The sequence below is a fragment of the Mytilus californianus genome, unplaced genomic scaffold (assembly GCF_021869535.1).
Source record: "Mytilus californianus isolate M0D057914Y unplaced genomic scaffold, xbMytCali1.0.p SCAF_2, whole genome shotgun sequence".
Classification (NCBI taxonomy): Eukaryota; Metazoa; Mollusca; class Bivalvia; order Mytilida; family Mytilidae; genus Mytilus; species Mytilus californianus.
Genome location: NW_026262668.1, coordinates 68235187 through 68257388, shown reverse-complemented (window position 1 = coordinate 68257388; position 22202 = coordinate 68235187). Strand labels below are relative to the sequence as shown.

At 33.5% G+C, this 22202-nt stretch overlaps 2 protein-coding genes across 2 annotated transcripts in view; one reads left to right on the top strand and one right to left on the bottom strand.

Moving 5' to 3' along the window:
• Positions 1-14678, bottom strand: part of LOC127728079 (CDK5 regulatory subunit-associated protein 3-like) — a 44181-nt gene extending 29503 nt beyond the window's left edge. Inside the window, exons 1-2 of the mRNA XM_052235282.1 lie at positions 14610-14678; positions 2108-2193 (exon numbers count right to left, since the gene is read on the bottom strand). Of these exons, the coding sequence (XP_052091242.1) occupies positions 2108-2174 (67 nt within the window). The 5' untranslated portion in view covers positions 2175-2193; positions 14610-14678. The remainder of the gene's footprint in view (positions 1-2107; positions 2194-14609) is intronic.
• A 209-nt stretch (positions 14679-14887) lies between these two features.
• The window catches only part of LOC127729337 (beta-mannosidase-like), a 61919-nt gene continuing 54604 nt past the window's right edge, over positions 14888-22202 (top strand). Inside the window, exon 1 of the mRNA XM_052237094.1 lies at positions 14888-15122. Within this exon, the coding sequence (XP_052093054.1) occupies positions 14966-15122 (157 nt within the window). The 5' untranslated portion in view covers positions 14888-14965. The remainder of the gene's footprint in view (positions 15123-22202) is intronic.

The window sequence follows — 22202 nt, the reverse complement described above, 5'->3', positions numbered from 1 at the left end:
TAAAATCGTGAAAATTGAACTTGACCTTCATTTAGTCACAGGAAACAACATATCTAAATTTGAAAAGATTTCGTCAAAGCATTTTCATGTAAATGAACGTACACTCTTTGGCAGCCACCAGCCTTTCATCCCCAAATCAATAACCGTTTTTCATTAAAAAAATATGGTAAAAAATTGTAGCTTTTTTACCCCTTTTTGGCCCCTAATTCCAAAGAGGATAAGGCCATACATAACCCCCATTTTCAATCAGACCTTCCTTTTGTGGTATGGAAACATGTGGTACAATTTCATACAAATCCATATACTTATACTCAAGTTATTGTCCAGAAACCTTAAAATGTTTGCTTTTGGACCCTTTTTGGCCCAAAATTCTTAAACAGTTAGGGTCCAAAATCAATCCCAACCTTCCTTCTTAGCTATGGAACCTTGTGGTACAATTTCATAGAGATCCATACACTTATACTCAAGTTATTGTCTGGAAACCAAATGTCTTCGGACAAAAACAACATCGCCATACCATTATACAACCAAATTTTTGCAGTCTTATAAAAATTGTTGAATCATTATTGCAGTGCAATATGGTCGATAACATAAGGTGAAAACCATCTAGCCAAGTATGAGAGCTTTTTATCAAACAGTCTCAGAGAAGTTGCATTAATAAGGTGTCATTGTGGTACAATAGTCCATTAAAGTGTTAAAGTCACATAACTTCTGTAAAAATGACCGAAATCAAAATGACTGTATAATATGGTCAACTAGGTATGATGACAAACAATTGACAAAGTATGAAACTCAACACATTTTCATATAGGAGTTTTTCTTATTATTGCTACACCTCAGAAACTGTAAAAGATAGCACTTCAATTTTTTCTTCAAAATGTTGTTACTTCCTTCGAATAATCTGCTAAATTTTGACTGAAGCAATCTGGTTACATGTTATAAGAGTTATTTGCTTTTTTGTGCTTGAATTGGGCGGTATGTTGGTGTAACTCATAAATTGAAAATCATGAAGACCTAGGCTTGCAGTCACACAACTTTACTCAGTACTAGGAGTACAAAACTTTGGTTGAGTCCGAGTATGATAATCTTAGTTGAAATTTTTAAGACTGCAATGCCTAGAGTCTTTTGATGTGCGGTCCTTGGTCAAGAAGCAGGAAATTGAGGACTGTGGCCAATTTCAAAGGTCAAGGTCATGTTCTAAATTTTGAACTTTGATTGTTACCCCAAAACCTCAGAAACTTTAAAAGTTATCAATATAACATTTTTGTCAAATTGTAAGTTGCGAGTCAATATATTGGGGTCAAAGTGCTCTGGCTATTTTAAAGAGTTTTCTCAACTTAAATATTAAAAATAAGCTATTTGGTAAGATAACTTCTAACCATACATATTTTAGACCTGGGATCTTTCAATTTGAGACTCATGACCTTAGACTTTGATAAATGAGGTCAAGGTCAAAGGTCAATTTGATGTTCTAGATGATAAATGTCTTTTGCACTAGGTTGGAAGACATATGACCTTGAATAAGGTCAAGAGGAATTAATCATGTTTAAACTGGAAGTAGTCTTTTTTTAACTTATTTCATGTAAAAGTACCTACATGTAGCATCCATATATTTTTATAATCAGTGTGAAAGAACCAATAGTAATATTTGGAAAACCAGAGGTAGCAAAGTATCTCCCTTATTTCATCCAAAGTATATAGTAACCATATATTTTTTAATCAGTGTAATAATTATAAGCTTTAATATGACACCTAAAGCATTTTGTACATCAGAAGTAGCCAATTATCTCCCTTATATTTTGGGAATCTGTGAAAAGAAAACTATCAGTCGACATAGGAAGTGACAGTAAAATACAGGAAAATGAAAAAAAATTTTTTTTCCAAATTTCGCTCTGGATACTGTCTTCTAAATCATAAAAGAGCTTTTGTCCAAGTTTCATACAATTCCATGAAGGTTTGACATAATAATTGTTGTTTAAAAAAGTTTAAACCACAGATTTAACCTAAATGTTGACACCGCTGCTGACACTAATAGAATGTAGGATCACTATTTCTTGCCTTTGCGACAAAATGCTGCAGGCTAGACAAAAATTAATGTGAATCTTACCAAGTAATTTGTTGTAATGAATATCAATAGGTAACGCCTGTACTGACTGTTGTGAATTTGTTGCCATGTTGAATTGGTTCAGTTATCTAAAAAAAACAAGAAAAATGTGTTGACACTAATATCCCATTAAAAGAAATCACACTAAATGTTGAACTAGTACCCATGGTTTAAAGCATTGAACCTTATACTTAGGTGTACTGTGGGCTATTGCTCAGTTATAAAAAAAGATATGACTTGTAGTTGTAAGAGATAAATTAGTCCTGGTAAAATGTGTCCGGGCAGACAAATATTACTAGTATAAAAAGTCAATGGTTACAGAATTTACTAGTATATTTAGTCTGATGTCAGTAATTTATGTCCCCAGACTCATTTTCCTAGGAATTTATGTCCATGTCATCAATATTCCTAGGTAAAAATGTCCATGTCCTTTTTTTTACTAGGAAAACGTGTAATAAAAGAAATCATTTACATGTAAACAATGGAATTTTTAATTCTTATGTTTTAATGTTGTTTAACAGTTGTGCATTAATCTTTTAATAAAATTTTTGTGCCCAGACTAAAGTTCCTAGGAATTTATGTCCAGGTCATTAATATTCCTAGGTAAACACGACCAATGTTCTTTATTTTGATTAGACAATTTGTAATAAGAGAAATCATTTACATGTAAACAATGGAATTTTTAATTATGTTTCAATGCTGTTAAACAGTTGTGCATTAATCTTTAAATAAAATTTATGTGCCAAGACTAATTTTCCTAGAAATTCATGTCCTGGAGTTGGTCTCACAAAAATACTTACGACTATGATTGATCGTGAGTAATGAATTCAGTATACTTACGATCAATCTTAGTCGTAAGTTTTTTTTGTGAAACCGACGCCAGGCCATTAATATTCCTACATGTAGGTAAAGACGTCCATGTCCTTTATTTTTATAGGAAATTTTGTAACGAAAGAAATAATTTACATGTAAACAACAGAATTTTTAAGTTATATGTTTTTAGATTGTTTAACAGTTGTGCATTAATATTTCACTATTTTATCAAAATATGGGTGTTTTTTTTTAATAATTAAACAGACTTTTTTTCCTAGGAAAATTAATATGACAGACTTTTATGATGTACATAATCACCTATGTTCCTTTCTTGATTTTAATGTTGATTAATTTAAATAATGTCTGAAGAAATAAAATTTTAAAGGGACTTTTTCATACAAAAAATGAGAATACGGATACAATGTATATAAAAATTTTCCTAGGAAAATAAGTGCCAGACATATTTTACTAGAGATGGACTTATTTTCCTAGGAAAATTTATCCAGGGACTAAATTTCCTAGTAATGTTATGGTCACAGACTTGATTACCTAGGAAAAAAAGTCTGGCCGACCGAATTTAATGTTACATAGTCGCCACAAAAATGTGATGCAAATTTGGGGAAAAAAAAGAAAGTAGAACATTGAAGGAACTTGTTAATATTTCTTAATTTGAGCCGGAATAACTTGGGCCAGATCGACATTGAATTTGATGAAAGCAGGAGATGTGGTATGCAGTGTTCCAGCTAGGATTTCAAAAGGGCAGGGAGCCAATCATGAAAAGGGCACTTTAGCACAATGATTGATATTTCAAAAAGGGCATTGCAAACATTGTCCTATGTAAACTGCAGGGGTTTCAGCTAGGAGTTTTGAGAGGGTTTAGTCACTTTTATGCTAGATGAAAATCAACCTTATTTTGGGTAACAGTAAGGGACCAAGGATGTATATTACTAGCTATACATATGCCCTAGTCCTGCAAGGACAAGGATCTTTGAAGGCCTTATGCATGCTACAAATGTAGGTAGTCAGGGTATGATTCTACTGGTGTGATGCTTAAATATGAAGATAAGAACAAGGATTCAGAAATTAAGTTCACAATTTCAGTTATTTTGAGTGGACATCCTGATCAACAAAAGTCGGGTTCCTTTTTTTCAAAGAAAGGAATCACAGCATAATAAAGGAAATTGTAACGGCTATTTCACTGCATAATCAATATCTCTGTGAAACCTTTAAAAATGGATATTTGGAATTCATTTTTATGAGCTTGGAATGATTAAAAAGACTGTCTATTTTAAATATACCAAGAAAAGATCACGTTTACGTTACTTTCATTTTAGGCCAAAATAAATAAATAGTGTGTTTCCGGTTTCCCGACCCTACCTCCGTTTCTGACGCCAACCCTAAACATTTTATTGACAAAAATAAAATAATAAACAGCTGCGCCATGAGCGCATGATACGCCCGTCGTCTTGTGTGTGAATTTTTATGCAATAAGCATAAATAGTTTCTGACATACGGCGTGACATGCGAAAACCCCTTTTTTTTTTACAAAAAACTCAATATCTCTAAAATAAAATTTTGAATCAAAACCAAAAAGTATATAGATCTTTATATTAATATAACTAAGAAGTGTGTAAAATTTTAAGCAATAATCATAACTAAGAAGTGTGTAAAATTTTAAGCAATACTCATAAATCGTTTTTGAGATACGGCGCGACATGTGAAAACCCCCCCTTTTAAAAAAAAAAAAATCAATATCTCAAAAATAAAATTTTGAATCAAAACCAAAAAGTATACAGATCTTTAGATTAATGTAACTAAGAAGTGTGTAAAATTTTAAGTAATAATCATAAATCGTTTTAGAGATACGGCGCGACGTGAAAAACCCCTCCCCCTTTTTTTACAAAATACTCAATAACTCAAAAATAAAATTTTGAATCATCACCAAAAAGTATACAGATTGAACCAAAAGTCAGAATAGTTTCAGGTTGTACAGACTGTATCTAATTCTGTTGGTTAATTGACAAATAATTTAAGAGTAAAATGAGATCAATTTACTGCTAAAATCAATCCAGCTTTTGTTGTGAAAAATGCTCTTAATGACAAAATGCTCTTACGAATGTTGCAAAAAATTGTTCTTAGGGCAACATAAACGGCTGTTAATGCTTTTGAGCATTTGACAGTTTGAGTTCACGACGGCAAGGGGGCAGACAATGTGTAACGAGAAATAGAAAGCTTTCCCCAGTAGGCAGACATGGTGTATGATTCATGTTCATTTATAAATGAATCTGCCCCGGCACCATGTCTACTTTTATTCTTTTATATTTTCTCTGGCTGGTCCTACAACAGTTTATACTAGAGAACGAAAAAAAATCATGTCCTATTAATATCTACAATTTTTTTCCATAGATTTAATAAGTCAAAGATTTCACTCTTCTCAAAACCTGGAATTTTAATATTGTCAGAACCCCCCTCTTCAAGATTAAATTCTGTCAGACATCAAAACACATCTATATATTAAATAAAAAGGGTGCGAGAGTATTACCCCTCGAAAAATCATAATAAGCCACTGCTTGGCATCGATTTGCAGTGTTTTTACTACTAAAAAAAAGGGGGGGGTAGGAATCTGTTCCCACATGTATATCCTGTGTGTCATTTACATTGTTAGGTTCAATGAGGCCAAACATAATAATACCATACCAGATTTTTCACTGCCATTTTTGCATTAAGATAATTAATCGACAAGAACATATTCCTATACTGACAGACTTTAAAAACGCAACACTAGATTATTCTTTTTTACTCCCATTTTCAAACAGGCAATTTTTGTAAAATAAATGTATAAAGATAACTTATATTCATTTCTTAATTGTCTGAAAAAAAAGTTTGCAGTTCAAAAGTTGAACTCATGACGTCATTTTTAAAGTTTAATTCATGTGGTATATGCACTGAAACCCTGGTTTTCTACTTATCAATGGATCACCGTCGAAGGCAATGACTGCAACCAACGTCAAATGATTGTCAGAAAGGTCAACCAATTTTGTGGGCATGTTTTGAGTTCTGTTTTGTACGTTTTGAATTTGCCTCTGCCCCATGCATTACAGTGTGTTTTAGTAATTAAGGGGTTTAAAATTAAGAGCTTCAAATGTTTTTCTGCAGTCGATTCTTTGGCATTTCAGTATATGGGAAACATTTTTGGCATGAATCTGTCTGCCATTGCATTCGTCGACTTGATTAGCAGTTGACATTGCAGCCATATATAAGTCTCGCAAATGATGTTGCATAATCAAATTTTATTTCATTGCGTCGTCACTACATATTGATCTGGTCATGGATGGTCATCAACAAATCCTGTCTGCCTGTACCGTTGTTGTAAGGACAGTAAAACGAGTTTCTGACGTGAAATTGTCTGAAAACAGCACGTTCACGTATTCCTGCCTGCAATATTCTTATGGCCTGATTCAGATTTTCACTGCTTAGTCTCCGCAATATGGAGATGCAACATTTGTTTAATGATTCAAGTGTGGGTACAGATTGAACGAATTGTTTCACCAGAAAAAAAACCTTAAAAAATCATTTGTTGGTTTCAGGTATTGAATTTTTCTAACCATAAAGAAGTATGGTAAGCATGAATAGTTGTTATGAGGATCAATCGTGATTTGGTAAAAAAAGTTCACCAAAATGTGTGTTGCGTTTCTAAAGTCCGTCAGTATATTACGACCCTTGAAATGCATAAAATTTGCATTAAAGTTTATTTTCATATTTCTTACACAGAACTTAAACAGAAAATTAAAAAAGCTGTAGATTTAAGTACTATTCTAAATATCAAAGAAGCATGCAAGACACATCAAATGATTTCATTTGGAACCTTTTTCTGCTGTTATCGATAGAAAAAAATAAAAAGTTTTTATAAAATAAAATGTTTTACCTACCTACCCTACCTAATTTTTTTCGAGGTGAAATAGAAAACACACTATTTATTTATTTTGGCCTTAAGCAAAATGAAAACAGGAAGTGACAAGAGGATAATAAATTTAAAATGAATCGGGATTCATCTACGAATTGGTTTGCGTTTAATGTAAAGGCAAGAAATTATTATTTTTTAAAATTCAGTTGCTCAGTAAAATATATATTTGTCTCTCTGGTTAATTTGATAATAAATGATTTTGTACTTTACATTTAAGTGTCTATTTATAAAAATACGTTCACGCATGCACGGTTCATGACAAAGAAAGTACATGTTTGAATCATGAAAATATCATTGAATTTTTATCTATACATAATAGAAATTGTCAAAAGATTTCAATGAAAAGTTTTATAAAATGTGACGAAAATACATTCAAATGACAAAACTACGTCAACCGAGCTGGAATAAGTTATCGTTTGAGAAATTATGAAATTAAATGAACACTGTCCAGGGAAAACAATTTTGTTAAATTGACAAAACTGCAATAATATCTATGGATAAACGAACTGCAAATTGTGATCTTGAAATATTAAAATTGAAATGCTGACTGATCGAATTAAATGGGAAAAATAGATACAATGGTCAATTATGAGGTTTAATTAACGGATTAATGACCCATCGATGGTGATAAGAGGATTATCTGTTATCACAACTTATTACACCTGCTGTAAATGTTAATTAGCTGAGGGTCATAAACCTGTCATGAATATGAAGACAGATAGAATAATAGTATTTCCATAAAAATATTACGACAAAAAAGGCATGGACTTGAGAAAAAGGGCACAGGGCGTCAGAAAAAGGGAACAGGGCGGCACTCGGGAAAGGGTGGGTGGACCGCCCTGTGAAAACGACCTAGCTGGATCACTGGTATGATTCCAATGAGACAACTAGGGGAAATTCGGGATAATTCGATCACGCGGGCAACTTCGATCACGTCGTTTAACCCTTTTTAGTACATTTGTCCCCATCTCTGTTGTAAAGCCAATACAATATGTCGCATTGCGGCATTTCTCTCGACCAGGTGCATGGGGTGTCACATGATAGCAATCTGTTTCACGCCGTTTGATTGGCCAAAGAGTACCGTTATCCGCCACACCCAAATTCCGAGGGAATTTTGAAAACTTTATTGGATCTTACTATACGGTTCTTTAGCTATACAAAAGTAAGTAAACATATCATTTTAGTGTTAAAACCTTTCATTCTTGAAATTATAATGTTAAAGAATAGAAAAACATCTTATATGCATTTTAAAGTCTATTTCTGTCACTGTTATAGGACTTTTAAAACGATCGAAATTACCCGCAACATAATTTCTCATTGTCGGCTAATTTCGATCACATCCTTTTATATTTTATTCAAATCATTTAAGATTTACAAATGGATATTCATAATACTGATGACGATTTCTGATGATTTTTCTTTAAAAATAAAACTGCCGATATTATATCACAATCATCTTTAAATTGAATAATTATCAATCATTGCAGTGGCGGATCCAGAAAGGGGGGGGGGGGGTGCCGGGGGTAGGGAACCCCCCTTTTTCATTGGAAAATTTTGTAGATTTCGGCAAAACTGGACAAAAAATGTCTCCTTTTTTCCTGCACCCTGGGTAGACCCTCCCCTTTTCTAAAATTTCTGGATCCGCCCCGGCAATGTAACGAGAGTAACAAAATATACCGTGAACAACAAATGAAATGTCGAAATGTGAAGTTCTGACAAGATAAAATAAAAATTTGCAAAGTTATTTGCCTAGACTACTCCTGACTTGGTACAAACAGAGACAAATTTATGTCTCTAGTAGCAAACATTATAAAACAATACAAAGACAATAGTAAATGTTGTTGACATTAAAATAATATAAGTTCCTATATTTGGAGACAAAACCATAAACATTTACCTAAGACCTAAGACTTGATAGTAAAACTAATGTACCTCAAATTAATTATTTTGTTCACAAGATTGCCATTTTCCTACTCTGCACGCTGGGTGTGTCGTTGTCCGATTTCTTCCGCTGCAAAATGGTTGTTTTTATATGGGTTGTTGGAATTTGTTCTTAAAAGATTACTATAATTTGCGAAAACAGTGGATTCAAATATTATATACACGAAACCATGCCATATATCCGATTACGTTAACTTGTATACTCATTCAATGCCACATTTGACCAAATTCATATATTAAATATATTTTTGCAGCATGAAATAACTCATTATACCCAATCTATTGTCCATCGGCATGCACCACTGGGGACATCGACATCTGGAAGTTGGGCTGGGTTATAGGGTTAAACGGGAACCAGAGAATCCAAAGGATCCTAATGCAGTGGCCATACTATACGACGGGGAAAGAAAGGCCTACCTCAAGAAAAATCACTCTTTTGTGATAACAAGAATTTTAAAAATGAACATATCAAACGTGATTAGACTAAAACCAAAAGAAGACGCACTGGTCAAGAACAAACATGTGGGACCTCAGCAGCTATGTACGATTGGATTAAAAGTAAATGAAGAAATAAACTTGAAATCAGCAACAGACCTTTTAAAGTTACATGGTTTCCAGTTTGAAATCAAAGATGCTAAGTGACTTATCTGAATGAAAAATAAAAAAATATATAACAATTTGTTTAATCAATAGACCTACAAAATACTCATAAGAGCTAAATCTTTTGGTTGCAGTTTTAAAAATAAACTTCTATTGTTTTCGTCAGATGAAGCGCGATATACATAATAAGAGGCTCCAAGGAGCATGAATCGCTCACCTGGGCACCTGAAGTCTGACAGGTGTGAATGAAAATGCTGCAAATATCGGTTTCAATTTGCAAACCAAAATTTATTTATAAAGATTTGATAAACTTCCAACATTCATAGGATCCCAGTTCTAAGGTCTCTGTCATATGCATAGCTTTATTGTTTTGTCTCCAAATGCATTTTATCTCTATGTAATCAATTATCTTGTAAATATTGTGTTTTAATGAATTTTCAGCAATGCCAAAGAAACGAAAGCAAAGTGTTTATAGGACATATACCGATGAAAATTTCATCAAGGCAATAGATGGCATCAAGAGTGGGCGAGTATCACAGAGAAAGGCGGCACCTCTCTATTCAATACCCCAAGCCACGTTAAGTGACCACATGCGGGGTCGAGTTAAAGATAACACACCTGTCGGACGCAAGCCAGTAATACCCATAGAAATAGAGAAACAAATGGTAAACAAATGTGCCCAGGCTGCCGAAATGGGATTGGGCATGAATAAGGTCCAAGTAATGGAAAAGGTGGGGCACTTAGTCAAAGAGCTTAATCTTGATCAAAACTTCAAAAACAATACACCAGGCAAAGACTGGTGGTATGGGTTTAAGGGCAGAAATCCCACTGTTACACTTAGATCTCCGGAAAAATTGACAAGCATCAGAGCAAGAGCGCTCAACTCCGTAAAAGTAGGGGAGTATTTTCTGGATTTAAAGAAAGAGATGAATAGGTTAGGGTTGAATGATAAACCAGAACTAGTTTGGAATATGGACGAGAAAGGTGTACCACTTGAACACACCCCAAGCAAAGTAGTCGCTGCCAAATCATCTAGGACCATACCTGGAAGGGTTTCAAATACACGTGAAAGAAACACAATAGTCGGGTGTATCAATGCTCGAGGTGACAGAATGCCCCCACTTATTATCGTCAAAGGAAAAACACAAAAAGCAGTAATGAGCTACAACACCGCAGACGGGCCAGTAGGTGCAACATGGACTTACCAAGCCAAAGCATGGACTCACCATTCACACGAAGTGCTTGGGCTAATAGAAAAAGCTAGGGAAAATAATATAACACTATTAACTCTACCGCCACACACTACACATTATCTCTGTCCCTTGGATCGCACTGTCTTCGGTCCTCTAAGTAAAAACTATAATAGGATCTGCTCAGAATATTGCCAAAATCCTGGCAATCTTGTTAATAAAATGATTTGGCCAGGTCTGTTCAGGAGGGCATTCGAAACGGCATTCAAACCAGAGAACATAATAGCAGGATTCAGATCGTGCGGAATATTCCCATGGAACCCCTTAAAAATTCCATCTGCTGCCTTTGCTCCTGCCTCTGCCTTTGATACCAACAAACCTGACACAAATGAACATCCGTTACAATGGGTGATCCGTAGGTCCTCCGAAACCGAGTCTAGAGTAGACGAAGTCACCGTAGTGAGGACAAAACCAACAGCCGGCCGCGAAGCTAGATGTATCACTACTGAAATCACTGACACCGTCCCGTTAAATGAAATTCAAGTGGAGTCATACGAACAGAATGTCATCGATGTTCCAGGAAGTCCAGAAGATCCGCATTTTATGCACACTCTCTGCAGATGTTCTTTTACCAATTGTTGACAGTGAGACCAGAGAGGCAGTTGAATCCCTGATTTCCCTCGATAGCAGTTTCAGTGAAGTTATTTACGAAGTCGACTCGGTGATTCAACCAGTAGCATAGACCCTAATAACACCGCCGCAGAAAAAGGCTCGAATAAACAAAAAATCTGTGACAGGACACAGAATATTGACATCTGATGAAGTAATAGAGAGCAAGCGAAAGATCGAGGACATGAAACTGAAAAAAGAGCAAGCAAAGGAAAAGCGGCTCAAGATTAGAGAAATGATAAATGCTAAGAAACAAATAGAAAAGGAAATAAAAGCTGTGAGATCGGAAATTGATATAAATGTATAAAATTTAAATTAATAAATGTGGATAGTGTCCACATGTGGACACAGATGATGCCCCCGCTTGCATATCATATAGTTATAAAGGGACATAACTGAAGAACGGTAAAAGTGACGCTACCCAAATTTGAACTTGATTTGATTTTTGTGGTAATAAGCATTGTGTGTAAGTCTCATAATATTTGGTTGAGGCTAACTTAAGTAGAGAACAGAAACTAAAAATTCAGCAATTTTTCTATTTGTAAACACTCATAACTCTAGAACGGTTGTGTATAAGTTTTACAACATTTGGTTGAGACAAACTAAAAAATTCAGCAATTTTTATGTTTATAAAGGGACATAACTCTAGAATGGTAAAAGTGTTGCCACCTAATTTCGTACTTAATCTGTATTATGTAGTAATGAGCATTGTGTATAAGTTTCATAACATTTGGTTGAGGCAAACTCAAGTTAGAGAACTGAAACAAAAAAATTGTACTTGATCCTTACTGAGTTTTGTGGTAATGAATATTGTGTATAGGTTTCATAATGTTTGGCTGGGGAAAACTTCAGTTACAGAATGGAAACTAAAAAATTTTGCAATCTTTCTATTTATAAAGGGGCATAACTCAATAATGGTTAAAGTGACACTACCCAAATTCAACTTGATCTGTGTTTTATCAGTGGAAGTCAAAATTAAACATTGCATTGTATAAAGCAATGATTGTAGTTGATTCAACTATAATCATGGTCAAAGGAAGATAACTCCAATTTTAAAAATATATTATATAAACTTGATATTTAGAAGAAAATAAAAATTTTGCAATTTTTCCTTTTATAAAGGGGCATAACTCTAGATCGGTTAAAGTGACACCACCAAAATTCAAACTTGATCTGTGTTTTGTGGTAATAAGCATTGTGTATAAGTTTCATAACATTTGGTTGAGGCAAACTTAAGTTAGAGAACGGAAACTAAAAATTTTGCAATATTTCCTTTTATAAAGGGGCATAACTCTAGATCGGTTAAAGTGACGCCACCAAAATTCAAACTTGATCTGTGTTTTGTGGTAATAAGCATTGTGTATAAGTTTCATAACATTTGGTTGAGGCAAACTGAAGTTAGAGAACGGAAACCAATTTCGGGACGTACGGACGGACAAGGGTAAAACTTAATGCCCCCTCCGCTACGTAAGGGGCATAAAAATGGTTGGTGCCTTAAAGTTCCTGGTTACTAGTACTTGTCTTACTTACGAAGTTTTGGGGTCGAAAGGTTTTACCCTATCTGTCTACATTGTATGCCTGTCTGTCTGTCTGTCCGCAATATGTTGTCCACTATTCCTCCTTCACGACTTGCAGGTGTAATTTCCAATGAGACAACTCTTCACAAGAGACCAAATAACACAGAAATTAACAACTATAGGTCACCGTACGGCCTTCAACAATGAGCAAAGCCCATACCAATGTCTTGTTTATACTTAAGTTATATTACTTCCTTGGAAGACCTCGTATAGATAGAAAACAAATTATTCAATCCTCATCTTCGCCAGCCAAAGTTACGATCACTTTATTATTCTCTACACGGATCGTAACTTTTGGCTAGAGAAGATGTTTTTAAAATTTTAAATGATGAACCGATAACTGTCTCTGCCTTGATGAAAAAAATAGACACACTGTGTTTCTCAGGAACTGGATTGGACGTAAAAGTTAACTTTACAAAATCGTTGGTCACACAGAAGCTCAAATAAGCAAACAAAAAAAAAGGAGAGAAAGAAAGTTTGAACCCCCAAAAAACACACACACACAAACTGATTGTCGTGACACCAGATAACTTGTTTCTTCTTAACAATGAACAGAGACTATATATTGCTAGCTACATGCATGTGTACATAAATTGAGTCCAGCCAGTGGCGGATCCAGGTGGGGTGGGGGGTGTAACCCCCCTTTTTTTTGACGATCAATGCATTTGAATGGGGACATATAGTTGGAACCCCCCCCCTTTATCCTGGGTTAGGAACCCCCCCTTTTAAAAATGACTGGATCCGCCCCTGCCAGCGTACGCTAAAACAATCGCAGTGAGTACGGCGTACGTTTTAATTGTTTTATTGAGTCACGCAAAACTTTGTATCTGCGTACGTTTTAACATAGAACATATATTTTTTTCTGCATACGGTAGTACATGTACATGTACCGCGTACGCTCTAAAAACAACCCCGAATCCTGAAAAAGTGGGGTTATACCCAAATACATGTACGTGTTTCCTGAATAAACCAGTGATGAGAACATTCAACAGATTTAATCAAATGAGGCATGCATGTTTAAAAATTCAAACATATAACATTGAAAAAACAAACATGCAAGTATTATATTTAATAAAAACTGGCATTGTCAAGACTATCATCCTAATTGCTGTCCTGTAAAGATCGTTAATTGCTCACAAGTGTGGTAAAATGAGGTGCTCCAAAAGGTAGGAACATGCAGACTGTGTGATAGAAATTGCCCGAATGTGTGACCGAAATTGACCGATCGTTGATCGAATTTAGCCGAAATTAGGTATCGGCATCTATTGCTCCTTTGCCGTTACTACTTGGTAAATGAAGGTAAAATGCAGAGAAGTATGCATGTAAAGTAAAGCATCTTTCCGACGCAATTTGGTCATTATAATTCGAACATGTCAACTCTACAGAAGCCATCTCTAAAAACGCACAATTGATTATTGATCGAAATAACCCGAATTTCCCCTATCCACTAGCTAGAGTTCAAATGACGAAGATAAAAGCATTTTTTTAAATGTCATTGTAAAATGAAAAAAAACTCATTTATGGCCTTAGAAATAAAATTCAAATCAGTTTACTGTAGTGGTTTTTAAAGTAATTGATAAATATGTTATTTGTAAATAGCAAATGACACTTCGTTCTCTTTCACTGTTTACACCTTCCTCATATTATTTTCTGTATAATAAAATGTGGACAAAATATATGTGCCGACCAGCAACTCATAACTACCGAGAAAAATATGAGATCAGGTTTATAATTCACTACCAGATGTTTACCTGTCACACACGTTGGCTTGTTTAGACGGAAATGCTCGATCTAAAATGTATACTTTTAGTACATCAGCCCCGTCAATTATCAGTCTGTAATATTTCGCAATAAAATTCTATTAATGAAAATAGATATAGTGCAAAAGCAAATTTTAAACATATGATTTTAAAACAATAACCGAAATTGGTATTGACCGGGTATATTTTTAAAAGATGTGACCATTAAACAATATAATAGAAGACATAATTTAGCAACCAACTTTCGTTTTCGTAATGTCACATGATTTCAAGATGCCCGCCGAATTCTCGTCTTGATAGATATTAATAAGATAAATTTCCTTTAGATACAATAACAACAGAAGGACATGTCTATCTTGGTGTGGACATTACTTCTATATTCCGTACTTTTAATGGTCAAAGCTTATACAACATTGCAGACTATCGATCTAAACGGACAATGGGTTATAACTGATGAAAGTCGGGCATGGGCCGGTGCTTCATCTGACAGTTCACCAGAAAAGGGTACTTAAAGATATCCTTTCATTCTGTTTATTCTTTGGAATAAGGGTCGTTGGTTCTCTCCAGCCCCTTTTGTTTTCTGTGCCAATTAAAACTGGCAGCCACCAAATAGTCAAGAGTGATGAAAGTGGGGTTAAACACCATAAATCAACCAATCCTTTAGCTGCACGGTTCAGTTTTTTAAAATTTAATTATAATGACCTGTCACATCCATATTGACAATAAAAAGAAACAAAAAGTGGTAGGATTGTGTCTGGGATAAAACAATTAAAATTAATTTGGGTTTTATTAATGGAATACATATTACAATATATAAGCATTGTCAGAAGACCAAAGCAGGTACACAAAAGTGTTCTTCAAGAACGATAACTCTTAACCAATTTGGCCTTGAACCACTTTTGATACCACATGTTTTACTTCAACAGGCAAGGATTTGTAAAGACAAATATACAAATCCTTGAGGTAAGCAAGTAATAATTTATCAAAATTATACATTGACAACAATCCTTAAGCAATCTATTAACAATTTAAATATATTTGGTAACAAACAAAAGTTTCAAAGTGTTAGTTTTAAGCTTTACTTATTGTTGAAATGAAACAATGGTGAACATGGGAAGTTATTGAATAATATAGGCAATTTATTTTGTTTATTAAATGTCGATATCTTCAAAAACCTTTCTTTCTAAATGATATTCAAGTTGATGATTAAAGACATTTCATATGAAAAAGAGTTATCTAAAATGTCTAATTTTCTACAGATGAATCTTTTTAAAAGAACATGTCAGTAATTATCTCCCGTTGGATTATCATGATTATAGTCTTACTTTTTTGGTATGCATCTATTGCTGATATAAATTTGTTCAAAAAAGACCCACCTTAATGCTGAGGTCAGTTGATACAATTATTTTTTTGGGAGGAAGCATATTAGAATGTGTGAAAGTAGCAGTATGCAAGACATAGGTATTACAATCTGGCGGCTGCGGCAGTGTCGACGGCGTAAACTATTTCTTTAAAGGGGCATTAGCTGTCAAATTCATGTATAGATTTGACTCAAATTCTCATATTTGATTTATAACATACTAAAACATATATCCAAATTATAAAAAGTCTAAAATAAACAATTTACGATGCATGCACTAGATAGTATGTATCAGTATTTCGTGTGTATTTTAGTCTAGATTCCATCTAATTAATGATTGAGGTGATCTCTGAAGACTGCCGATGGTCATATACATGTATAAACATAAATAAAGATATAAATAGATAGCGAACACATGCAATTGGATGTTTCTAGGTCTGTTTGATTTCATAATATAGGTTTAAAAAAATATGTTAATCATTGTTTTTACCTGTATGAGAATGAGTTTTTGTGGATCGTAATCAGTCAACCAAATGGTTTACCCTTGTTTTTCAATTTCAATGTTGACATTCTTTTCCTTTTAATAGCTGAACACATCTAGTTTTTAACCCATCTCTAGCTAAGGGGTTAAATTGAAGTTCACATGAATATGGATTCAATGAGGTTGAATTATTCACTTGAAAATGAATAATTCATCAGCTATGATTCTTAGCTTATTTTGACATAATTGACCCAAACTGGCTGCTAAAAGCAAATTATTATTTAACTATTTCACTTTCATAAATAATTGAACCAAAAAAATAATATTTTTTTTTTTTTATATCTCGTAGCTATTAATGCTCCTTTAAAGCTTTATATTTCAAAAGGTAGAAGACCTGGATGCTTCATACCTTGTGTGCAGATACCTTATGTAACGAAGTTTCCTACTGTCATATGTCCATTGTCCTTGACCTCATTTTCATTGTTCAGTGACTGCTTGAAAAAAAATTACAAATTACATTTTTTTGGTAAGTGAAATACTCACTTATTATGAGTAATAGGATAACTATATTTGGTATATGGGTTCTTTGCAACGTCTACATGTCCGTCAGGAAGGATTCACTTGACCTCGACCTTATTCCATGGATCAGAGATCAAGGTTAAAGTGACATGGTCAAGTCCGTATCTCCGATACTATAAGCAATAGGTCAACTTTATTTGGTGAATGGAATGACTGTAAGTCGTAAATATCGGACTGACAGGTTTCATCTGACCTTGACCTCAATTTCATGGTTCATTGGACAATGTTAAGTTTTTGTGGTTTGGTCTATTTCTCAGATACTATATGCAATAGGGCTACTATATTTTGGTGTATGGAATGATTGGATCAGTGATCAATGTTAAAGTTACATGGTCAAGTCCATATCTCCGATACTATAAGTAATAGGTCAACTTTATTTGGTGTATGGAATGATTGTCAGGTGTACATGTCCATCTGGCAGGTTTCATCTGACCTCTACCTCATTTTCATGGTTCATTGGACAATTTTTAGTTTTTGTGGTTTGGTCTATTTCTCAGATATTATAAGCAATAGGTCAATTATATTTAATATATGGAACAATTGTGAGGTGTACATGTCTGTCTGGCAAGGTTCATATGACCTTAACATCATTTTCATGGTTCATTGGTCAATGATTTTTTTTTAAATTTTGCCAGTTTATCAGATACTATAAGCATGATAAGCAATAGGTCAACTTTATTTGGTGTATGGAATGATTGTAAGGTGTACATGTCTGTTTGGCATGGTTCAATCTGATCCTGACCTCATTTTCATAGAACATTGATAATGTTAATTTATGTAATACTTGTAGTAAAACCTTTGGCCTAAGATTTGAAGTATACATTATCTTCATTAAAACAACACATGCACACAGGAAGGTTGGGATTGATTTTTGGGGTTATTGTAGTAGCTGTTTTATAGTAAATAGGGGCCAAAAACAAGCATTTTTCTTGTTTCAGGACAATAACTTGTGTATAAAAGTATTGATCACTATAAAATTTTACCACAAGGTTCCATACCTTAAAAGGAAGATTCGGATTCATTTTGGGGGTCATGGTCCAAACCATTCAGGAATTAGGGGCTGAAAAGGGGCAAAAAACAGATTTTCTGGTTCCTGTACAATAACTTGAGTACAAGTCTACGGATTTCTATTTAATTGTGCCACAAGGTTTTATACCATAAAAGGAAGGTAGGGATTGATTTTAGGGGTTATGACCCTAACTGTTTAGGAAAAAGGGGCCAAAAACAGTACTTTTGTAATACTTTGTATAAATTGCTCATTTCTTGACTAATTTCAATGGGGTTTAATTGAAAGTCTTGAATTCTTGGGGTTCTTTAATATGCTGAATTTAACCAGGTATTTAGAATTTGGATTTAGGGCCCTGTTTTTGAATTGGACCATATTAAGGTCTAAAGGGTCCAAAATTAAAACTTTTTTTTGTATGATTTCATCAAAAATTGAATTATTGGTGTTCTTTGATATGCTGAATCTAACTGTGTATTTAGATTTTGGATTTTGGATGTTGTCCTCAAATAGGTCTACATTAAGGTAAAAAGGGTCCAAAATTAAACTTTGTTTGATTTTAAAAAAAATTTAAATTCTTTGGGTTCTTTAATATGCTGAATCTAAGCGTGTATTTAGACTTTTAATTGTGTGCACAGTATTCAAGTTGGTCCAAATTGGGGTCCAAAATTAAAGTTAGTTTGATTACATCAAAAATTGAATTATTGGTGTTCTTTGGTGTGCCCTATCTAACAGTGTTTTAGATTTTTGATACTGAGCCTGTTTTTCAAACTGGTCCACATTAAGGTCCAAAGTATCCAAAATTAAACTTAGTTTGATTTTAACAAAAATTTTATTCTTGGGGTTCTTTGATATGCTTAATCTAAGCATATAATTAAATTTTTGATTTTGGGCACAGTTTTCAAGTTGGTCTAAATTGGGGTCCAGAATTAAACTTTGTTTGATTTCAACAAAAATTGAATATATGGGGTTCTTTGAAATGCTGAATCTAACTGTGTATTTAGATTTTGGATTTTGGATCCCATAATCAAATTACCCCGCATTGAGGTCTAAAGGGTCCAAAATTAAACATATTTTGATTTCATCAAAAATTGAATTCTTGCGGTTCTTTGATATGCTGATTCCAACCATGTGTTTAGATTTTTGATATTGGACAATAATTGGTAAATGTCCAATTTGAAATTATTTAAGTACTTAGACCACATTCATCCTGTGTCAGAAACTCCTATATCAAATATTTAATCAGAGCTGTATTGCACAATTAATAGAAATTATAAGTAGAGTCATAGTTAAAAACAGATGTAGCATCATATGTTTATCTTATTTTAGAGAAGTAATTATGTGTATAGTTTGAAAATTACTGTTCATTATTAGATTATAGAATGGTTATGTAGAGCTGTAAATCTGTCATCTCATGCTGATAAAGGGACAGATAATATAACCAAGGAGGTTATATGAGAAGGAGAGAGGACGAAAGACGATAATTACACATAAAATGTTACCGCCTTTTCTGTAAGTGGGTGTTGATTAGTTGAGATCGATTCGGTCGCAGAGGGAGACTCTGTCCTAATTACACATCCGAGTAAGAACGGAAACACCCGAAGTGTTATAAACCTATTTATAAGCGATGCCCACGTGTTGGAGCTCGAAAAAGAATTTGATCTAGAAATATTCTGGATTTGCAAGACGAACGACTCAACCGACATGAATTGCTTCGTAAATGGTGTATATATATATGGAATTAAAATTTAAAACAAAAGATTTATAAAAAGTGCAGGAAAAATATCAGTAAATAAAAGAATAGACACTCTTTCCTGTGAGTGTCGTGGTATTTTTATTTACAAATTGACATATTTTCCATTTTTTTGATAAATATTACAACCGTGCATGGCCTGAAAAGAGAATTGATTAAAAAGAAATCTACACATACCATGTGTATTGTCACATTTAGAGAGGTACTAATCTACATGCCTGGCAATCCCTAGTATTAATGTACAAAATGCATGTGTTAATTTTCCGACATTTTACGTTTTATCAAGCCAATGAAGTACTGTTTTCAACAAAATCTTAATTAAACTCAGTTTATAACAAGTATTGATTTGGCGTGGTCACATTGAGAATTTTCAAAAATAAAAATTGTTATCATATTTCTTTATTTTTCTTATTATTTGTTTTTGTTCCTTTGCTTTCGGAAAGAGCCCGTCAATTTAAAGGGAACCAACATTAAAATATTGAAAAATAAGATGAACCGATGCAAAAACATATAATTTTGCACAGAAACGATTTAAAGAAAAAAAAAAACTGCCATGTCAAGATGTCTACAGCATTCCACCCGGAGAAAGACTGTAACTTTTTGGTGGTTCTCTGACAGATTCCTCTGTTTCAATAAAAAAAAGATCGCTCCCGGAACCGTGACTTTAACAAATGTACCTCACATATTCCTTTCGAGGATATAACCTACCATTTCCCATTTCTAGGAGCCTACATGGGAAGTGAAAATCTAAGTGCCTATGCCTATATCTACAGCCTAACGCCACGAGAAACAAACTTTTCGCTGGCTCTCGATAAATTTCTCTCTGTTTCAATTACAAATATTCGCTCCGGTCGCAACCGGTCACAGTAACAAAAGTATCTCACATATTCCTCTATCTTCTATGATATTACCTACCAATTATCATGGGCAGCGTGATACAGGTGAAGCGAAAATCTTTGTTTAAAGCAAGGTGGAGTTCAATAGAAATTGTATTCTTAAATTTCTTTAAACCCACATAACTTTGTCATTACTTGGTCGTTTTTTGCTGTAGTTAGACGATATATTATCGAATTTCACGTCAAATGTTATTGCACAATATAAATACATTCAAACTAATTTGTTACGATAATTACACCTGTATTTTAATGACCCAGTCACCGATTACAATAACGTGACATTAGCGATTCTCCTAATCACAAGGACTGTTCGCGGTAACAGCCTGGTACATCAGAGGACCATATCAAGTGGGTGATAAACATGTCGGTTTCTTTATATTTTTATCATTTTCCTCTGATCGAATTGCTATCCTGGGGATGATAATTTTATATCAAGCAGAGTGTTCACTCTCCTTCTCATATAACCTCCTTGATATAACTTAACAAACAGATGTTTAAAACAAAAAACTGAGTTTGTTAATATGGATTATTTCAACTCCAGGACAGGAACAATGAATTTAATTGAAATTTCGTTTATTTTAACATTTTTATAACTAGTCATGGCAATTAGATATTAAAATGAATAAATGAAAGTTTGTGATGTATTAATTCCTATACATTAGCTAATATTTGATTTTGTTTGATTATTTTATAATTCTTTGTTTGTTGTGTTTCAATATATTTCATGAGGGCATCAGGGGATATTAGTTTTATAGCTTACTGTGTAACCCTTTCGATAAAAGAATTATTATTACATGTATTATTATCATTATTATCATTATTATTATTATTATTTGAAAAAATATATTTGTCTTCCTATAAAAACTACACACAATTTGTAATACATATTTACATTTGTAATAAACTAAATATTCACATTTATGAATATAGATAAGAATTGTCTATTTACTATTAATTCATCCATGCAGCAATTACCACCTATAATAAAAAAAAAACACACACATGTGGTATTCATCAACTAATAGTAATACACCTATAATTAGAGTGACAAATTTATTTGAAAATTTTGTGTTTTCTAAGTGGTGTGGCTGTAAGCTGATTTTAAATCCATCATCATTTTGATGCAATTTCTTGTAGGATTTTTCTGTAGGACTGTATCAATGGGGAATGATATTTTGGAAATTATCTTTCTTCATTTTTTTTGTGAATTTTTTGAAGAACTTCGTGATAGTTTGTTTGTTATTCTGTATAAATTACTTTTCAGAATGCTGTATGAAGCGAACACTTTTAAAACTTAGCTCATTAAATTGTCCATTAATAAACAAATTATTATTAATTAAATTCTTGGTGTACTTGGATATGCTGAATCTGTCCAAATCAGGGTCCAATAATTGAATATATGGGTTCTTTGATATGTTGAATCTAACCTTGTTTCTAGATTTAGAAGTTTTAGGGCCCTGTTATCAAATTGGTCCACATTGAGGTCCAAAAGGTCCAAAATTAAACTTTGTT